Source organism: Anser cygnoides, chromosome 1 (genome assembly GCF_040182565.1).
Source record: "Anser cygnoides isolate HZ-2024a breed goose chromosome 1, Taihu_goose_T2T_genome, whole genome shotgun sequence".
Taxonomy (NCBI): domain Eukaryota; kingdom Metazoa; phylum Chordata; class Aves; order Anseriformes; family Anatidae; genus Anser; species Anser cygnoides.
In genome coordinates this window covers 16,306,032-16,327,979 of record NC_089873.1, presented here as the reverse complement: position 1 = coordinate 16,327,979, position 21,948 = coordinate 16,306,032, and the positions used below count along the sequence as shown (strand labels likewise).

The 21,948-nt window shown below is 39.7% G+C and overlaps 1 protein-coding gene across 8 annotated transcripts in view; it reads right to left on the bottom strand.

Moving 5' to 3' along the window:
• KIF21A (kinesin family member 21A) overlaps positions 1-21,948 on the bottom strand; it is a 90,117-nt gene that overhangs the window by 44,778 nt on the left and 23,391 nt on the right. For all 8 annotated transcript variants that reach the window (XM_048068474.2, XM_048068477.2, XM_048068481.2 and 5 more), the window contains exons 2-8: positions 14,946-15,168; positions 13,469-13,651; positions 10,797-10,946; positions 9,779-9,913; positions 6,975-7,142; positions 5,019-5,134; positions 706-901 (exon numbers count right to left, since the gene is read on the bottom strand). In XM_048068474.2, the coding sequence (XP_047924431.2) occupies positions 706-901; positions 5,019-5,134; positions 6,975-7,142; positions 9,779-9,913; positions 10,797-10,946; positions 13,469-13,651; positions 14,946-15,168 (1,171 nt within the window). The remainder of the gene's footprint in view (positions 1-705; positions 902-5,018; positions 5,135-6,974; positions 7,143-9,778; positions 9,914-10,796; positions 10,947-13,468; positions 13,652-14,945; positions 15,169-21,948) is intronic.

Here is a 21,948-nt window from a genome sequence, read left to right as displayed (position 1 = left end):
GATATTATTACTATTATTACTAGTAAATGCTGATCTATATTTAAAAAAAGAATAGCAAAGACAAGCCACAGATTGCTTAAAATTCCACATAGATACTTATAGTAAAAGATACTATTCTCTCAAAGAGTTTAAAACAGTATGGATAATTTTCAAAGCACTGATGTCTGGCCAACATCTTAGCACTTGGGTCCTGCCTGCATAGCTCCATATTAGCCTGAAATACAAGTTCTTGAGGAGGTTAAGAAATGAAAAGTCAATCTGTATTAAATCAGGATACTATCTCAAGTATAACAGAGGAAGATGATGTTATTTGGTAACCACATTTATTGCTGAAAGCATTATCTTTAGTTTAAATTTTCAGGAAGAAATGGGCATTGTGAAGTATGACTATTTAGCTTGTATAATTTAAAAACTATTTTTAAAACACAAATACTTTTAGCTCTCTAGTAAGTTTTTAAAAGCAGTACCCAATAACTGTTCACATATTCCTTCATATGCCAATCTAAACTGTGATCATTTTCACTTTGAAAGTGACTATTTCTCATCACTAAGCATGAGAGCATCTGGTAATGACTGGAAGTGCTTATATAAATGAGTGTTACTATCCAATTTTTTTAGTGTGTGAAATGGAATCAGCCAACAGAAAACAAGCTGTAGAACTATAATCATTTTAGAGCAGAAGAAATCCTAAAAGGATACACTTACTGTTTTGTATTCCATAAGCTCCATCTGTAGCCGTGTAATCTCACTGCGCAAAGCATTTATTTGTTGACTAGCCCTATCCTGATTAACCATCACCTTGTTCTTGATGTTTCGTGCCCGATTTGCGTACTTCAATGTGTTCAAGGTTTCCATGAAGTCTCGATCTGACGGGCTCACACACGCTATCATGAGTGTTTGACTGCAAGTTACAAACATAGGTTAGCTTTACAAATCAAGAACAAAAAGAGTACAGAGAAGCTAATGGGTCTTCATATAGAAGGTGAAAAAAGATGCAGTGACTTCATAACATTTGTGAATTTTTTTTAGATCTAGCTCACTGTAGCAGAAGACTGTCAACCACAAAGTTCCAGCACTGTTACATCTTGTATCACCCTAGCATAGTATAAGAGAGAGATCATTAATTGTTCTACATGTTAAATTATAAAAGCAATTAACTGATGTTCCTAGAAATCTTGTTCAGATTATATTCAGTTTTCCTAATCACATGTAAACTGAGATTAAAATACTTCAAGGCAACCTGAGGCCTCAAATAGTGATTTGGATCATGTTAGTTGTCAGGACTAATTAATTCATGAGGTGCTACCCACTTAATCTGGAAGCTGCCCAAACACTCACCTTCAGCTGCCCGTATGTGCCCAGAACTTCATAAAATACCTGTCTTCCACCTATCTTTTTCTACTGAGATCCAAACTGCCTAAATTCTTCAGCTCCAAATATCTGCTATACCAAAAGAAGCCCAAAAGATAGTACTTATCCTCAGTACACCTGGCAAGAAATTAATTCCATGTTTTGCAACACCACTTAAGCTTAGAGCACCTCCATAAAAAGGAGCAATAGTTGAGCTCTATGCACAAAACAAACAACTACTTCCTGTGCTCCTCTCCACCCTCTAGCCATCCCATCTTGGGATATACAAGGTGAGAACATGCTCCCTGCTCCAAGAAATAGACTGTAAAAAAAAAAGGTGGGGGGGGAAAAAAACAAAGAAAAAAATGCCTTTCATTCCAGCCTAATGTTTTAGTTATTCGCCTGGTAAGGGGAGGAACCAGGATCACACACTCACTCTTATTTCACATGAGACAAGAACAGTTTGGAGGGGTCAGAACCAGAATTCCAGCTGTAGATCCTAGCTTAAAGGCACCAATATGCCCTAAGTTCTCAATAGACAGGGGAAAACACATATATAGGAGGTGACTGGATCATCCCCAGCAGGCTTTAGAGGAACGTGCTTCTCTTTGTTGTACGTGGAAGCTTAGGTGGTTGTGTTAGGAGTGCACTGTCTTCAGGGCAATGGAGAAATATCTGCATTAGACAGACTGGATCTGATCTTCGCCTTCTGTAATTTCAGATCAAGAAAAACAAATTACTTCTTGAAACCCTTTGTGAGGCAAGTGATTATATTCACCTTACACACTGGGAAACTAAACTAAAAAGAGTAACTAGCCTGAGGACACGGGATAGACTCAGTATGTAAGACAGGACTAGATTTCTGCAATTCTCTCTCAGATCTCCTGTGTACCATTGCATCACCTCCCCAGACTTGTGGAGTTTAGTCCTAAAGATATGAATATGCTAGATTAAGAAAATAATAGTAATTCTGAGATCAGGACTACTTGTGCTTTCAGTTTAGAATCTGACTCCTTTTCTAAGCCTCAGACAACTGCTTCTGCTAGCTTTCTTAAAAACTGAGCAACTCAAACTCCACTTTCCTATCTGCATTTTGTAGTGGACTCATTTTTAAACACCATTCTACTCCTTTTATTTTTCCACTTCTTTAAAATGCCTCCCTGAAATCTAGAGAGTGCTCCATATTTTAACTTGAATAACTCAAGAAGCATTAATGCTTAAATGCTGCTTCAAAACTGTTACAGAATTGTATTTGTATTCTAACCTGAATTATATTCTAACCTGAATCACTACCAGCAAATCTTTTTAAGTATTTGCAAAAGAGAATGGCTAATGTGGACTGTAGTACCTAGGGTGGAATTTGAAAAGCTATGGAAAAGTCTAGCAGGAATCTAATAATCTGATTTCCCTGAGGAAAAAATGCATATTTATTAAAATTTAGCTTTCCCACAGTTTGTTTGCTAAAGCATGGATATGAAATTATTTAAGTTGTGTTACAATGTGCAACTCTTCCTTAACAGCAAATTACTAATTTTTACCTGTCTTGTCATGTATATTACATGAATAAAAATGAGGGGTGGGAGAAAAAAAATGAACATCCGTCAGGAACAGAAATAATATATCTTCATAACCTTGTAAATGATCTGGAACTGCATTTGCTGTCTGCATTTTACAGTAAGCTGTAATTTCTCTTGAAGTACAGAAGAGGGAGCAGTTGAGCTACCAGACAAAAAATGTTTTGAGTCAAATTAAAATAATATTTCAGTAAAAGTGTAATTTTAGAAGCAGCTTGAAAAGTGACTATTAGCTGGTGTATTTGATATAAAATTAGTCAAGAAATGCTATTTGTAAAGTTATTTCCAGAAACAGCTTGGAAGTCATGCACTCGGTTTCTCCTGATTTTTCCCTATTATTGGGTTTCTTCCTCCGTTAAACACTTTTGAAAATCCTAGCCTTTATTTTACCCATTTTTTATATCTCTGTGCTGCAATACTGCAGACTGTTACTGAAGTTATATCTCTGAAGAACAGAGCAGTGATTTAAGAAATCTCCACTTCTCCCTATTCTTTTGTGAAATGCCCAGAATACTTCCTGCCCCCCTGAGGACAGCAGTCAGCCATATCAGATTAAATAGAGCAATAAATGTACTAGCTTGCTAAAACATACTTAACTACGGTCCCTTTTGTCTTTCTACATGTTCATGTTGCATGTTTGCTTAGAGCTTCCAGAGCCTAAGCCTCTCTTCCTCGTCTTTATGCAGTACATAGACAGAGAAGGGTCGTACAAACAGTTCTGGTGACACAGTTGTTTGATTTTACTCGTCTCTAACTCACCACCAGATAACTGGACATATCCACAATATCCTGAAATAGACAACCTTTATGAAAAGACGGCAGTGTATGTGCTAAGCTGCCTTGCTCAACAACAAAGGGTACTTTGTGCAAGGAGAACTGGCTGCATGAAGCTCCTGCTCATGGTGATCAGAGCAGACAGTGAGCCTGTGCCCACAAGGGCAGCAGTCGGAGCTAGACAATCTAATTTGCAAATGTGGTTTGGGCTCCCTAGCTAATAGATGGCAACACATGCTGACGCAAGCCAGCAGACATCCAGGGAGAGACATCAGCCAACAATAAAGCTTTCCTGAGAGGTAAGGCTGACATCAAAGTCAGCATGAATGCCTCTGCAGAAACGTCTCTCTGCTTTTAGGCCTTCATCTGGCTCTTACAAGGCACAGCTTCAGCAGCAGCCAGCATCTATGAGGACTTCACAATATGAAATGCAATTATAAATATAAATAGTAAGGGCACAGTATCGTTAATCCCCAAGCCTTAGCCCTGTGGATGCAATGCAGTCACCTCCATGGTAACCAACACAAACCGTGGCAAAGGGCTTGAATGAAGAAATATAACTGGATGATACCTGTAACTGGATGGTGAGTAAATAATGGGATAACTGCACGCAGATAACCACAATGCTACCTCTTGGGGAGGGAAAAGGCATGAGAAAAGGGACTGAAGGGAAATTAGTGACAAAAAAAAATCAAACAGAGAACACAAAATTTGAGAAGTTAAAATAGCAATAGTCTGACGAAGTTCTCCAGGGAGAATTCTGGTGTTTTTTGTTTGTTTTGTTTTGTTTGTTTGTTTTTACAGTTGTATTTAAAGATAGACGAAGTCAAAGTCACCTCCTCTGTTACTATACTGGCAACACATCAAAAGCCAGTATTGTTTAACAATTCAGGTTAAAAAAAAGCAACAAAAACATCTGCTTGAAGCAGAAAGCCACCATGGCTTTAAACTATGCTGTAATTCATAAGGCTATGACACAATAACAGATTTAACATTTATGGTACCTATAATCTAAAGAGGAAGGACTTGTCCTTTACTTAGAAGTTATCATTTCCAGGTAACTCAAAGCCCCATGTCTAGTAAAGCTACAACAGCATTGAAAAGAATGATGCAAAAAGCCTCTTTAATATCTTTTCCTTGCGTTGCCAGCATTTCCAATCATAACAGTCATTTCCAATCATAACAGTCATTTAGTTTTGGAACCTCCCACCAACAAACAATAATAAAGATAACAACTCTCTTTAAGGGCTATTTTACTTTCTGAAGATCATGTACTCATTCACTTCCATTCACAATGAAACATGCAAAATATTCCCGTACCTGTTTCCCCCAAGGGAGTCTTGAAGTAGCCTTGTAAGCTTTGAATCTCTGTATGGTACATGAGTTGCCTTCTTACTTTTATCTCCCAACGCACTTATTACATTGCCAAGAGCTAGCTGTAAAACACAAGTTCACATTACATGCAAGTTAGAATGAATTCCTGGGTAGCTTTATTTTAAAAATCAGTCACAAACTCCAGCCTGTGCATTGGGAGGGTGGGGCGTAGAAATCACATGACAGTTAACATACTAAAAAAAGTATTTCTTTATGTTTTTACATTGGAAATGATTTGATTTACTGTTAGCATGGAAATTTATAAATGTTTATTGTACAGTCTGGTATCTTCAGGAACAAAGAGCTTAACACAGTTGTGTGCACTTTCTATTGATATCTCACATCATTCACAAACTAAGTTAGAACTACTTCATGTAACGAACACTTTGTTTCAGTGATTATTAAAGCTTGTCTATGCCTCTAATGGTAGCCACATTATCTTTAAAATTGATCTTTATCAGGCTGCTTTACGCTAAATTTAGAATAATATATGGAGTATTGATATGAAAAAACAGATTTTACTACCACTATGGATATAAAATAAATTGCATCTGGCGAGGATTTAAGCATTTAAGGTTTGAAATTATGTAGTCCATAGCCACTGCATTGCTAAAAAGTGGCTTGTTTCATGTTTATAAACAGCTAAATATTTGGCTATAAACTTATTTTTAGATGTATAACTAACTACATGTACAGGATTATTCACTTGCCAAATTAAAACACATTCCTCTAGATGGCGCCCTGTACAATCAATTTTTAACACAGTCTTGAAAATGGCTTTACTGCACCCAGCAATTGCAGAACTGCATACAGACCATGTGCTAAGAGTGCTTTAAAGTTTAATTCATCTTCATCTGTGTTTCCCAAAGTTAATGGCTGGAATTCACTGTAAATGTTTTGTGAACATATAAAATATTACTTTTACTATGCTTGTTTTCGCCTTTGGGCATTCTGTAACCCATTTTTGTTAAAGATGCATTTGTTCCATTAAAACTCCAAACTTCTATTGGCTTTGTGCCTATATCAATGATGAAATTGAAGTGAATGCTCTTCCGTTGGCTACAAAATATAACCACTGCCCTGACTGTAAGAGAATCATTAAAAGTTCCAGTGTGCAGAATACATCTGATACTATACACTAGAACCAGGAAAAAAAAAAGCTATTTAAAGGTATGATTTCAAACAAAATGAACTTGTGTTATTGGGTCTTTAAAAGAAGAATTGCAGAGCCTACACACAGCCAAGCAGCTCAAAACAAAAGATATGAAACCACAATCTTCACTGATAATCACCAGCACTACTTTTCAGTGTACTCATAATTAAATAAAGCATTTAATAGCTAATTACAAAAATGCATAAAGAGCCAGTACTCAGATAAAAAATATGAAGTGATGCTATCAACTTAAAAATTTTATTTCTACTTAGAAATGTTTTGTCTAGGGTTGTTTTATACTACATTTCATAACTGTAATATAGAGTCAGCACTTATTCATCAGTTAAACTTGTTCATTGTCCATGTTTTATGTGCCTGTACTCCCTGAAAACTGCTTGCAATTTTCTCCACTTGTTTGGTTCTTGATGGAATAAAAAATAAATAAATAAATAAAAATGAAAAGTAAAAGGAACTTTACCAGATCTTTTAAGAGTTGATGTAACTAACTAGATTTCACAACAGTTATAAGTAGTATTACTTGCTAGTTAGAGCCTAATGCAAGTTGGAAAATGTTAGCAAGCCACAACCTGGTAGGAATCAATATATACTGCATACTGTTACATCTTATACTTCAGGCCCCATTCTGCACATGATCTGTTTCGACTTTAGGGATTAATTTAAAGGAAGTGATCCAGAAAGGAAGAGCAGATGGTACTGACGGCCCATGGAAACAAGTTTTGTAATCTTACTAGTCCACAGTTGATGGAAATGCCTTCTTTTGCCCTTTCTCCTGTAGCTCCTGTTCGCTTTAACCTTTCAGATCCCGCTAGATCAACGAAATGGAACTTGGCAGTAAGAGTTTCAAACTCATTCATCTGAGAAGATTCAGATATTATCCTGTTATCGGTGGCATTATCCTGAAATAAAGGAGAATCCATAAAGCTTGGTAAGGTCTTTTATATTAGTCTCCCACAAAGTTCAATCGACAATTATTTACAAGAACAGCTTTTTGTCATGTCCATCTCCTTCCTATTTACTAATTCTCCTATAATAGCAACAACATCTCTCAAAAAAAAAAAACAAACAAAAAAATGTTTTTGTTTTAGTAATATCTACTAATATATTCTTGAAGACAGCTCTAGATGCTTGTCAATATCAATTACTTCTAAGCATGGTCTACAGTTGATTTAGGGTGAGGTGGGAGGAAATACAAGGATTTTAACAAAACTGTAATGATATTGTTACACACACACCAAAATTACCAGACCCTTCCAACCAACTTATTTTGATTTTATACCTCTATACCTCTCTAATCCCCATCATCAGTTTCTCTGTGGCCCGATTGCTCAACTTTATTTTAGGAATTATTTTTTAAGTCAGTTTTCCCAGCAGCCAGTATTCCATCAGTACTTCTGACTTGACCAGGAAGTAAAGACAGCAGAATGAGTATAGGAGAAAGAGGTTCCTTCCTTTTGTCTGGTAATTGGGATGACCAGCACTTCCATCATCCCTCGGGCAGCACAGTGAGTCTGCCAAGGAAGGCACTGCACCACGAACAGGGAACAGTTCCTCAGCCTCTTTCTTTGTCACATCCCAAAGCACGGCAGTAAAATTACCTTTTATCATAGTCCAAGGGTTTTATTTGTCAATTAACTTTATAACATATCATTGATTTTAATTTACTCTAAATCTAATTAGACCTATTGACACGAAAGCAACACTGAAGAAGAGACGAATCTTCAAGCTAAACACTTCTTGACCTTCCTGCTCTGATACCCACCTCAGGGTTATTTCTACCTACTTGCCCCAGCAGCATGTAGTAGGCATATATCTAGTCTATACCAGACTTAGAAAATATTCACACAGTCCAATATACAGGCTTGATTAGGAATTTCTGTCACAATAAGCATGGTTGGTTCTGCTTTTTCTTTAAATAAATAAATAAATAAAAAGATCGGGTATTCTGTGGCAATGTCCTTGATCAACTAGCCAACAGCTCCCTCCGCTAGTGCAAGAAGCAGCACATGTGGCTACAGACCAAGCCATTCGCACAGCAGCTCAACACTTCAAGCTTTTTAAGCAATCTCCTTTTGTAGCAGTTTCAGAGACAAGATGAATTCACTCCACTTCCATGAGACTGGACTGTCCCTGTTTTGGATACTTTGACAGTCACACTGCTGGCGGATCACTGTTTCCCAGCCCCCAAAGCAATGCTTAACACATCCTTTCACTCTCACACATCCAGTAAAATCAAATGTACGTCCAGAAACTCCTGAGAAGTGCTGACAGAGTGAGTGCAGCGAGAGGAGCAGCGTTTCAGTGCCCTGGCTGCCTGCCCACCCCACAGGACACAAGCACACGGCCAATGCCCTCATCCTCAGAGAAGCTGTTGCCCTAGTAAAAAAAGTCTCCTGAAACTGCTGTCTACAGACAGCCACAAAGACAGAAACTTGAGCAGCATCTCTCCCAGCCACCCATTAGGGATTTATATTAATTTATATTCTGGGAGTGTTCACATCAGGTCCAGCTTCTGCTCTCCTGGTCACTGCAGGGAAAGGCAAAGGAGACATGTCCCACTCCAGCCTCTGGCATTATCTTGCTTACATCTGCAGCCGGTGGCAAGTGCCCATTGCAGACACACTGCTCTGCAAGAAGCGATGCTCCTGGGTGAGACAGTCAGGGAGTGAGCCACGTGCACAGCTCTCAGCAAAGCCTCTGAGCAGACAGTGCCACCACGCAGTGACCGAGGTGCCCGGCCAGGCTCTGCCAGTCCCTCCCTGAGTGAGGAGACAGCTGCCCACACCACCAGGTCCCCAGTTCTGATGTGGGAAGCAGCAAGAAGTGTTTTTAACAGGGGTATAAAGCAGGTCTACATACCACAAAGGACCAGGGAGTGACACTCATTTTGCCTGCAAATGATTATTTGTAGTGTTAAAAAGAATAAAATAAAGAAAGAACCCACAACAAAAAAAGGCATTACAAATGCATTGCGCTGTTCCACGTGCTTAGAATTGTGTTATCTATGCACCTAGGTACTTAGGATTTCAATGAAATAAACTGCATAAATTTACAACACATCAAAATTCTTAATATTTATCTATTTAAAATAAAAATGCTAAGCAACAGAACTGTTTTTTTGCTTGCTCCTTACTGGATATCAACGCTTCACCTGAAATACCCTGCACTTTCAGCTTGACTACAACCCTAAACCCACTAACTGCTAAGACTTGGAAAAACGCTTTCCCAATTACAGACAAATTATATTTTAACTTTGTTACGTGGGTTATGTTGTAACTAAATACTGAAGAAAATGCTAGAGGAGAATGGGCAGGTTCATGTAAGAGGCAGCAGTTTATTGTTGCCTCTGGCTAGAAGATGGTTACATGTGCACAGATTAAATCAAATTATTATAACATTTAGCAAATGCGTTGAGCATGAAGCTGACTGTAGAAACTTTTTGGTAAGTGCAATTCAGATCTCAGCTGCTGCCAAAACAATATTCACATTTTGAAAAATGATTACAGCGAAGCTTACTAACAGCAAAGATACGTACAGTGTTAAATGCAGGACAAACTCTGGTTTGACACAAGTGAATGGTAAAGATAGCGTGCGACCGCGAGCTCTGAACGTTCATCTGAGTACTGGCAGTGGTTCGAGACAAAGCCCCCAGCTTCAGGCACTGCATCATCTAGAAGACAGACAAGAAGTACATTGCATGGCTTGCAATTTACATAAAAAGTGTTCCTATAGCACTCAACAAATTGTTTTGGATACAAGTAAGCTTTTTCTCTTTGCGATCATTTCAGTGCCTATATGCAAAAGGCACAGAGACTCTTAAATAAGTAAACAAAATGGGTTTTGTGGTTTCTAAAAGAAACCACTTAAATATTTGTACCCATCTTTTTACTGTCCCTTAGTAATAACATAGCAATCTCCCTTCCATTCACCTGTGGCAAAAATGTACAGGTTTTTGTACTTTTTGTATGAAAAAGCATAGTACAATAACATTTGTATTAAGATTTGCAATGCATGGACACTTTTTTTTTTTTTTTAAACAGCAGTTTACCTCACATCAGTCATCATGCAGAGCTTTCCTGTCACAGGATAAAATATAAAAGGATTTAAAAAAATAACATACAAGATTTGGGAAATTAGATTTACACACATGCCAAAAAATTTTCTCCCACTGGAACTGCACTGTTGGCAAAAGTCTATTTCTGGAATTAAGAGGAAATTAATATCGGACATGATATTTAAGCCTACAAAAAACAGAGGAAAGTTTCAGCTAAATATACACCTAAATTGTCTAAGATACAGAAGGCTTATGTTAGCAAGCATAACCTCTATTTCTAACTGTTCATTTTGAACAGAATGATAATTGTGAATATTTGCTTCTCTTGCTTGTTGCAGTTTTCTCTGGAATTAAGGTATGAGAAATGTTACCACCACTACATAAGGACGAAAAATAGGAATGAAAAAAATAGGAAAGGTACGATGTTTATCAAAACATACAGACAACATGCTTAGAATGCACTTGGTATGCTACAGAGTAATTTATTTTAAATGGTCACCTCTGATTCTCCATTCACAGTTCGGGTCGTAACACCCACTGTATAAATTCCTCCAGCTGAATCTTCATGGATTTTAATGTTTGATTTTTTATTCTTTGCATCAATATCACGTGTGGTATCAAACAGATCAAGAATTTCTTCATTGTAAAGCTGAAAGAAAAAAAGGGGAAAAAAGTAATATTATGATAGGAAGGAATTCCTTCAAAGACTGCTAAATCTGTGCATGAAACATGCAGAAGGTTCTAAAAATCCATGACATGCCAAGGCTTTCAGTAAAGGGTGCTTTACAAGGACAATAGGATGATAAACAGCAGCTGCAAATTAAGTCATCTGCACACCTCACTATTAGGACAGAATAGTTCAATTTGGAAGAACCTTCAAAGATCAAGTCCAACTGCCTGACTACTTCAGGCCTAACCAAAAGTTAGGGAATATTAATGAGGGCATTGTCCAAATGCCTCCTGAATACTGACAGGCATAGGGCATCAACCACCTCTCTAGGGAGCCTGTTCCAGCGTGTGACCACCCTCACCGTAACGGAATTTTTCCTTGTGTCCTGTCTGAACCTCCCCTGGTACAGCTTTGTGCCATTCCCACGCCTCCTGACATTGCTCCTGACGCCGGGAGCAGAGACCAGCACCTCACACTCCATGTTATGTCACCCTAAGAAGCTACAACTTCTTCCACATAGGCAGACCTGGAAGAAAATCCCTCTTTGCTGGGACCAGGCAAGGGCAGGCACCGGTGCCAGCAGAGCAACGGCCGTGCTTTCTGTGGCAAGCACCTGCTGTCTTCAGGTCTGACCTTGGGCTTCTCCTTTTGCTGATGCAGTTGGCTGCACCCTCTTCCAAACAATTCCAACTCAACACACACTCCTCCCATTACACCTTTTCTCATTTTTTCCCTTTTACCTTAATAATTCTGTGTCTGTTTCTCTTTTAGATAAACCTAGAAGGAATAGGTATTTAGAATTTAGATAATTCCTAGAAGGAATTTAATACAATAATTTTTGTACAAGCTGTTTATTAGAGACATTGTCAGTCAAAAAAAAAAAAGCAAGAAAATTAATTTCTGGGAAATGTTCTTTCTGGGGAAGTTCCAATTTAGCCACAGCACAATAAAAAAAATAATCCAAAACCATGACATTTTAAGGAAGAAGCTATTATATATATGTGTGTATATATATATATATAATTTACCCTTTGTCTAATTTAGATAGGGATTTCATCTGAAGTATGTCACTGTGGTTGCAGTTCAGAATTAAAGTACTGCAATAACCCATCATACTGCTATCACTGTAACATTCAATTACTGGGCTATATTTTGGGACTCTTACAGCCACATTTGTAAAGTTATTTTTAAAAATTTAAAGAAAAAAAAATCAAGGAATTCCGAAACTACACTTAAGTAGTACAGTTACTACCCCTCACACCACTGCTGTTGCAGCTGCCTGAGCAGAAATGACACTGCAGCTCCCAATGTTAAAATTGAGAGAGAAAAGAACAGCACAGCATTTCCACCACCCTTTCTCAAGCCCAGAATCTCTCTAGAAAAACATTAGCCAGAGGAACTTGAACCTCTGCTTAAGGTTAACAGTGGCAAATCTGTACTAGTGCAAAAGCCATGCCAGTTTGTTAATCTTTAAAACAGTTTTAGGAACATATGACTAGACGACCTAGTTTACTTCAGCAGTAGTAAAACCAACCGGTTTTTCTCCTTGGTAATACATTTTTTTTTCTTCCAAAGCCGCAGTAGACAAAGTTGCAAAATACTGAACTAAATAATACACATATATACAACTCTTCCCTAAAATGACTCTCCCTGTCAATATCATTTGAGTATCAGGTTTTATAGCTTGGTAGTGAATGTAAATGTTACAGTCATATCAGTTGATTTAAAAAACAGATACATTGGCAGGAATCACAGCATAAAAGCTGCAAGAGGTGAACCAGCACCTGCTGCAGGATCAGAAAAATCACAAGTGTATACACAGCTAGTAGTGAGAGGCTGTAACAAGAACAGACAAAGGGAACAGTTTATCCACAGTACCGACCTAGGTTTTCTCTGGGCCTACTGAAAGAGGGAGCAGTGACACAGAAGCCCAGTCCTAAACCACTGAGGATCACACACACACAGAAAAATAATTATTTCTATGCTAGGTTTCTTCTCTCATGAGAGGAATCTACCAAGTCTACTGAACAGATTTTGAAGGCAAAAGAAATCTATGGGAAAGTTAAACAAACAGGCAAAGCATGGCTCACTAGTCAAGGGGTACAACATAGAACAAATGACTTGCTTTCGTAAGCAAGAATTCATAAAGAAAAGTTTATGAAAGAAACTTTCATAAAGCATTGTAGACAAGCAACAGCAAAAGGCCCCATTAACAAATGTATGGCATAGAAAGGGATAAATGATGACAACTGTAATTATTTCTACACTTCAAAATAACCCTGTAAATAAAGTTACTAAAATAATTGGAATAAGATAAAAAAACTCTTTTCATACATTAAAAAGCCAAAGCAAACTCCATAAAAAATTCTTTTGAAATCTTGAAGATTAATTCAAAACATCTTACAGGAAAAGAAAGAGTATAAAAGTAGCAACCAGAAAAAGTGTTTCATTTGTTTTCCAGAAAATAAATGAAATTATACACACACACAGATCAGATTTACCTCTAGGAACTGTGCATTCACTTTAAAATCTGGAGGTGGGAGTCCTTGTTTAATAGCAGCTTGTTTCTTTTCTTCAATACATCTAAAAAGATGCTTAACAGCACGTGATATAATGCCTTGTTCCTCTTCTGTTATGTTGACATCAAATCCAGTGCCCATGGTGTATGTTTTGCCAGCACCTGTCTAAATTGAACAAGTAGTTGTCACTAGAACACAATTCAGAGAAACAGTTTCTGAACACTAGTGTTAAACAGAGACTACAAAGTCAGTTTTTGACATTTTTGCAATATTAATATGCACATAAATAGTCAGAAAAAGTAGACCAACAGTAGATGTTGCAGAAATTCTACTGTTTATCCATGGATCAGCTACAACACAGGCAGGGACCACTTCAATCTTTCACAACCTTTCCCCTACAAGCTTCCTCTAAGCTGCTTACACCCGCCTTGAGTTATCATCTCTGAGGTCAAAAGAATAGTTAACATTTTCAACCAAGAATGCTAATTAAGGCACTTATTTGGAGGTAAAAGCATTCTTTACTGAAGTAGATCAAATAACTTTCTTAATAAGAACACCTTAATATCTCAGGTAGAATATTGCCATTTATAGACAGCACCTAAGACTACAAGCTGTACCTTCACTAAGAAAACAGCTTAATTAAAACTGAAGTCCTATAGAAGACAAGGTAGCGTTGGGTTTTTACTTAATTAGTGGGTCAAGTCTAAGACAAAGACAGCATTATGCTGTTGACTATAATCTACCAAATTGGATCTGCCAACTGCTTTGTTTCACCATGGCTAGACTTCACCTAACCCACTTGAGATAAGACATTTAACAGTGGTGAAATTCAGCATCCCACTAAGATCAATTTCTATGCAATCAGTTACTAAAGGAAAAATTCAGAAAACAATAAAGCATTCTCTATGCTGTGCTCAATGATATTTCAGCTCTGAGAAAAAAAAATGCACCCTGCTTACTGAGGGGACATCTGTTCTCTAGGAAACGTTCTCAGACTTCGGAATCTGATCGTTACATTTTGCCTACAAAGTGTGGCCCGAAGTTCTCCAGGATCTATTAACAAATACCAAACCTCCTTCTCCCAAAAGCACCTGAAAATGTGATGGGATGGAGAACTGCTCAAGAAGAATTTTAGTACAAGTTACATCTGTAAATCTACTTACTTAAGTCACTAATTTGTATTGCTGCATTAAAGGGTGAATTCAGGAATTATATGGACTCATGCCATTTTCAGTACTATTATTAATCCAAACCTACCACTTATGCCTGCTGCATTTGAATTGCCATTCAGCACAGAATCTGTGCAGACTCCTAAACAATATTCTAGAAAATAACTTGTTTAAAATAAAGCCAACAACAACAGGTTCATGCATTGTGAAACTTAAGAGGAAGATTAATTACAAGAAACTCTTTGTGTTTATTCCAAAATAAATACTTTAAATAAAATTGTAAAGCTTACTTGGCCATAAGCAAAGACAGTGGCATTATAGCCTTCAAAGCAACCTTCAATCAGTTTTTCTATACACTGTATATAGATTTCTTCTTGCTGCGAGTCGATGTTGAACACATAATCAAAAGTGAAGGCTTTATCTTTTCCCAAGAACACTTGAGGTTCCCCAGGTGTGACAGATGTACAAATATGGCATCCTTCAATCTTCTCTTTGGCTAGCTGTGGTCTAATTCTGTTTAAGAAGAGACAAAAAGAACCATTAGAAGTTCATCATTTAAAAAAAGGAGCATACGAACAGTGTAAATAAGAAATTTGAAAATAATTCCTTACTGAAAATTTCTCATTTTTCCTCAAGACAGGAAGCTTCCTGCCGTCTGAGCCAAAAGTCCTGACTGTATCAGAGCCCTGCCCGTGCAAACATTTGTGAAAATAATGCCACCTTCCCTGAACGTTCACCTACTAACTTCAAGCTGACAACTTGCACGCGACCCTGAATGTTTCTGTACGTATGGGTTGCACTGCTGAAGAGCAACTTGCACGATTCATTTCAGATCTTGAAATCAGACTTTCTAGGTTTACCAAGCTTCTTCCTGCATTCACTGTGAAAAGGGATTTTCTTGACAGCAACAAAAATATGAAAAAAATGTTGAAGTAGTAATTTGGGAGCAGGGACTCCAGAAGGCTATATGTTATCTTATATGAAAGACCCCTTGCTATGATAGCAAGGAGAAGGCTTGCCTTTCTTCCTTTCCTTTCTTGTCACAGTAAGAACACTTCTACATAATGCTTGGTTTCAGCAAAGCAACATATCTTCATAGGAAAAAAAACAATTTTTATCAAGTTCTACAGGTAAGAGTGTCCTATTCCTCATTATTTCCCCACTGAGACAAATTCTTGCTTTTATTTCAGTTCATTCAGTTTCTGATAAACCAGTTTGAGGAACACAGCCGTCTCAGACTTCCTACATTTTGCAATTGATTAGTTTCTCTGCATCAATACTCCTGCAGTACTGTCACATCTGAATTCATGGACTAGCTGGGACGAAAGCAGACTGTGGAAGTTTGTGACTCGATTTGCTTAATGGTTTACTACCAGGAAGAAAAAACTCTGCCCAACATAATAACATATTATTCCAGCTGTAATTAACTAATAATTTGTTTATGGAATTGACTTTTAACATTTTTTTAAAGTGTTTCCAAGTTCTCAACGCAAAACCTACTAAAAAAACATGCAGGGCCATAAAGACAGCAGAGAAACAAGGCTATATATAGGGGCAATAAAACATCAGTACAGCAACATACAAAAAATCACGGAATGTTATATACAGATTCTCCATTTAAATCAAACCTCAGGTACCTATATATACCTCAGCGTTGCTACTTTCAGTTACACAACGCTGAAGTTGAAGATCTGTATATGGAGAGCACACTTTAAAGGCATATTTCATACCCTGTGCTTTACAGGCCACGTCTATATTCGTGCTTGGTTTGGGGTGGCTGTGCTGTGTTGAGGCAAAATGCCCCCGTGTCTTCACTTAGCTGGTTCAGAGCACAGAGCACTTGCAGTGTGCACAAATTATACCCCTTCCAGAGGAAACGAAGCCAAAACCCTCCTCCCCAGGCACGTGAAACTTCTTCCGAAAACCTAATGGGAACAGAAAGGTCCAAAGCTGCCTGCTGACCTACTGCGGCCGTCCCAGCACTTGCCGGGTAGGGAGAGCTCTCTGCACGCTCTGAATGAGTGGGCTGCAGACTAGTTTGAATTATATCACGAAAAATATATCATAACTCAGGTTAGAAACATGCTGTAAAAATTACATCACCTATTTTATTATTTTATTTTTTTTATTACAGATTAGGATTTTTCCCACTCTGGGATGTGCATCTCTATCAGGAGCATTTTTCAGAACTTTTATTCTGAAAGCTTCACTGTATCCCACTATGTGATACTTCCAAGAATAACCATAATTTATTTGTAAGGCTTTCTGCATATTAATTGCTTTATAAAAAGTTCATTGCTAGCAGAAGATGTGTCTCTCGTCAGCATACCCTCTAGTGCGGAGTGGGAATTAAGCAAACCTTTGAAAAACATCATTAAAGGAATGACTGTATGATGTGTAAAATAAGCTTAAATATTCTAGAAATTGTATTTGCATTTAAGGACATGGAGTGTGTAATATAGGTCACGGATTCTCTATTACAGAATTATCTTTTATTCTTTCAATGAAATAATATGAAAAATAATTCAGGAGTTACAGAGCTCCTTCACTAGCAAACAACTTCATCCAAGTGGACTTGCGTCCACTAATCACAAAACCTGACAAAAGATGTACGTAAGCTTTTGGCAGTGCTACTTTCTTCTAAATGAATGAACATTCTGTAATAAAATGGCTTTTATTTCTAGGTAGAAAGAGAGAAATTCATCACGTGCCTTTCCAAAAAGCACCCTACACAAGTGGAAAACCGAGCAAACAAACCATTGTAGCACCCTGCCTGTAGCATGCAATGGGTAGAAGCTGCCAGCTAAGTTGGTTATTCTGCTGCTTTAGGTTAATGCCTTCGTGTCAGTCGGAGGGCAAGCTGCTTTTTCAGACTAAGCACTTATTCTTTCGCTAATCCAGTGAATTCGGCACAAAGGCAATCAATCGTTCTTCCAAGCATGAACTCTGAGGGCTCCTGAAGTTCCAGAGGTACTTCTCACATTGCTTTCCACTACAATGAATCCTGCAAAAACCTTCTATAAAGATCAAAATGAAAAACACATTCTCAAAATTAAGTAACTTTCTGTGCATCCCAAAAACCCAACTTACCCCCCAGTTCCCAAAGGCTTTTAGCTCTGACTTGTAGAATGAAGTCTGACAAATAAAAACTAGTTTTTCTTTATGTATCTTCACTGGGTTTTGCTTGTTTTGTTTTTAAGTTTCAAATTAATTTCCTACATTGAGGAATTAACACGGTTATGACAGGTGCCAAATAATTTTCTCCCCTCTAATGCTAAGTAAAGGCTCAAAATGACCACAAAGGGGAACCGTATGCAAAAAATATCAAAGGTTTGCATGATTCACAGAGGTGACAGGACTGCCAAGCAAGCAGTTTTGATGCCAGCCCGCAAAGACTTCCCACGAGAGCCCTCCCAGTACGGAGCCCTCCCAGTACGGAGCCCTCCCAGTAAGCTCCCCGGCCTGCGAGCAGGCAGCACCTCCGAGCACCCTGCTGCCACAGAGCCCAGCATCACAGCAAGCTGCAAGGGCTCACGTGTGGCCACAACCAGGCTGCTGCAGCAAGGCGCTACTCCAGAGACCAGCGGAGCTGATGGAAATCTGTGTCACAACCAGCAGCTTGGCCCGGCTGAGACTCCTCCACCAGGATAGCACAGCATCCCGCCCTGACTTGCAACTAAAACTGAAGGCTGTGCTAAGCAAAAAAAAAAAAAAAGCAGTACTGCGTTAGGATGCATGCAGCACAAAGGGAAAACAAAGCAAGGCTCTCCACGTCAGGGCAGCTTCTCCCTGAAGGGCTGCCTTCTCTGTATGACTTCTCTTACAGACTGTCCACGGCGTAGGAAGGTTGCACCCGTGACAGGTTTGAAAGACATCTTTCCCAAAAAGGATGTGCAGACAAGATCCTCACCACCCATCCCGTGATCTGTTCAAGGGACACTTCGTGCTCTGAAACCCATACAGCTCCCTTGATAAGTTTAGCTCCGTGAGGAGCTTAATGAGTAAGCACCATGTCTCAGCTGCAACCTGATTTATGAACTGTGTGAGTGGGTTACCTGAACTTCGTGGCTCTCAAAAAGTCTTTCCAGCTGCACTGAATGTGTGCTCTGGCAAGTCTTAGTCCTCATGCAGGTCAGCTTCTGCTCTACCACTGCCTACAGGAAAATTTCCCCCTCCACCCTGTCCCACACATCAAATAGGAAAATGATTTTTCCTTCTGCTTACGGCCAAACCTTTCTCGCTCTCATGTCTCAATGTCAGCAAAGCGGGCAGCGCCCACACTTGAAGATGTGAAAGAGTTCATTTTGGTCATTTCTCTTTGCCCAGTTCCCAGCCTGGCTGTCTGCCACTGGGGTTTTTCTCCAGGACCAATATGATTTACTCATTTCATCTTCGACGTGGCCCCACCTCACCTGTTTTTCAGGCCACTCTCTTAATTGTATACAATTGGGTGTCTTCTACCTATTTCCAATCACGTCTCCTTAGATGTGGCAGCTTCCCAAACAACATTTTACCTTGCATCCTTCCCTCGCCTCCTCTCCAAAGCACGAACACACCCAACCCTTGTTTATAGGTGCTTTGCAGCCTCCAGGCCACACGCATCAATCTTAATCCCCTAAATCTGTTCTGCCTCAGCACATTGGGACAGGCTGTCTCATTAGGGAGGGCTAAACTATCCAGTGGTGGCATTGTAATGCACTGTATTGTCCCGGCACTAATCTCGCAGTAGGATAGGTACAAAACGTCGCTGCTAAGAAATAAATATTGCCAGCTGGAGCCGATTCAGGTCGTACAGTTCGGGGACTACAGCCATCACTGGGTCAATACCCTGTGTTATGCAGGACACCAGGCTTCCCAGAATGAGTTCCTGTTTAAGCCAGATAATATCATAATATCCCTTTGAAAAACATCATCTCTTAGTTTATTTCTGGGGATGGAAAATCGTCCCACTGATTTAAATGTATCTTTATTTATATTGCATACACACACACATATACTTACAACTACTTTCCACTCCGTGAAGAATCCCCACATTATCTAATTTCTCCCCCAAGGAAAAAATTATTTTGCGTCTTCATGTGAAGTATTGCAAACCTTCGGCTGCTGTAACAAAGGGCAATACTCACAGCAGTTACCGTGTGCCTTCTCAGCACATGGACAGAACAGCAATAAGCTCATAAGAGCTCCTGAGAGTGACCTATAAAGGGCAAAGAATCAAATTATCCTTGTTTTAAAGAAAAGTCAAAAGTTGAGTGCTGGAAAGAAGAAAGCATAACATTGATCCCATGTAAAGTTCCTTTTTATTAAGCTCTGCAGTGGGGAAAGGCCTGCTTTCACCTTGCTCTGCAGAGCATAACTCCATACATTGCTCCAACGCCACGCAGTAGGAGGAAGGACACAAACTGACCTGAACACCCAAGGCCCTCCAGTGCTCGTCTCTTAAAACGCTGAGCCCATTACATTTCATACAGAAAGTCTCACCTGTTAGCATATGAAATATTAACTCCGGGAGCACCTACTAAAACTTTAAATGAGGTGCAGCAGGCAGTGTAACCTAGGAAACAAAACCTCTCCAAAACAAACAAAAAAGAAAAAAAAAAGCTTCCTGCCACTGCTTTGGCTTTGCAATTCCCCCTCCTTTCTATTCCACCGAATTTACACTCGCCCCCATTAAACATGCTCCTTCACAACAAGGAGTGAGTAAGGAAAGCTAGAGATTTCATCCCAAAGACACCTAGTATTTCTGCTTTTCTGTATTTTTGCTAGCACACATAGCTTGCTTGTTGCTGTATGCATTGGCACTTCAAATGAGGCCACAACTGCAGCATGTGAATGAGTTCATCTCAATCAGCTGAACAGAATATTAACTCTTTACCTCTCAGTGAGGTTTAAGGATATGAGAAAAGTTGGCCTGTGACAAATGCCAGGTCTACCTCTTAGAGAATCACAGAATCATTAAGGTTGGAAAAGCCCTCCAAGATTATCTGGTCCAACCACCCCCCTACCACCAATGTCACCCACCAAACCCTGTCCCTAAGCACCACGTCCAACCTCTCCTTGAACACCCCCAGGGACGGTGACTCCACCACCTCCCTGGGCAACCCGTCCCAGTGCCCGACTGCTCTTTCTGAGAAGAAATGTCTCCTCATTTCCAGCCTGAACCTCCCCTGGCACAACTTGAGGCCATTCCCTCTAGTCCTGTCACTGGTTACCTGTGAGAAGAGGCCGACCCCCAGCTCCCCACAGCTTCCTTTCAGGCAGTTGCAGAGAGCAATAAGGTCTGCCCCGAGCCTCCTCTTCTCCAGACACAACAACCCCAGTGCCCTCAGCCGCTCCTCACAGGACTTGTGCTCCAGGCCCTTCACCAGCTTTGTAGCCCTGCTCTGGACACGCTCCAGGGCCTCCATGTCCTTCTTGTAGTGAGGGGCCCAAAACTGAAGGACCCAGGAACAAACCTACAGGCTCCCATGGGCAACCATCACCAGTTAAGCGTTCCTGTTCCAGTTGCCAGCCAGCCTGAGCACAAGCGGCGCTACCCCTCCCTGCCCCGCGTACACACAGGCTGGGGTGTTACCTAATGGTCATGGATAAAAATGCTTTTCTTTGGTGAGTTATTGTTCTCTAACCCGTAGTACAGATGCAGTTCTGTAATGTACTTCTCAGCACTTCCAAAGGGGGTTTGGGTAGCCATTGACACAAATGTGTTTCCAAGAGCTGTTTTAGTGAGTTTTTGCCCTGCTTTTTTACTTCCCAAACATGCATGTACCCACACCCCAACTCTTTGTAACAAAAAAGGGTGAGAGTGTTGCAAGTCATTGCCTCCCCCTCCAACCCACCCGCTTTTGAAGTAATAATACAATGATTATTTTATGCAGTACTTTAATTTTGAATGAATGATGAACAACCAGCCTTATAAACAAAGGCAAAGCACGAGGCAAATTCCGGGTACGTTTGGAACACTTTGGTGCTATATCCGCAGAAGGATTAACTCTGTTTCTAGATGCCTTAATCAGCGCTATTCAGCGGTGTCGATCAATCGGTACCATCAATATGGAATTACACCAGACATGAAGCTGCTATTACCTACAAAAGGCATGCTCGCACTACAAACACACAGGCCATGGGGATTTAAAGAGGTGCTGCCCAGCAGTCCCGAGCTGGCACAGTCCCAGGTGACCCCCCCAGGGCGAAGGGGCCGGCTCAGACCCCCCAAACGCTGTGCCCCCACAGCTGCAGAGCTGCTCCCAGCCCGGGCAGCGAGCTTTAGCTCCCATGCGACTGTAACTCTATCGC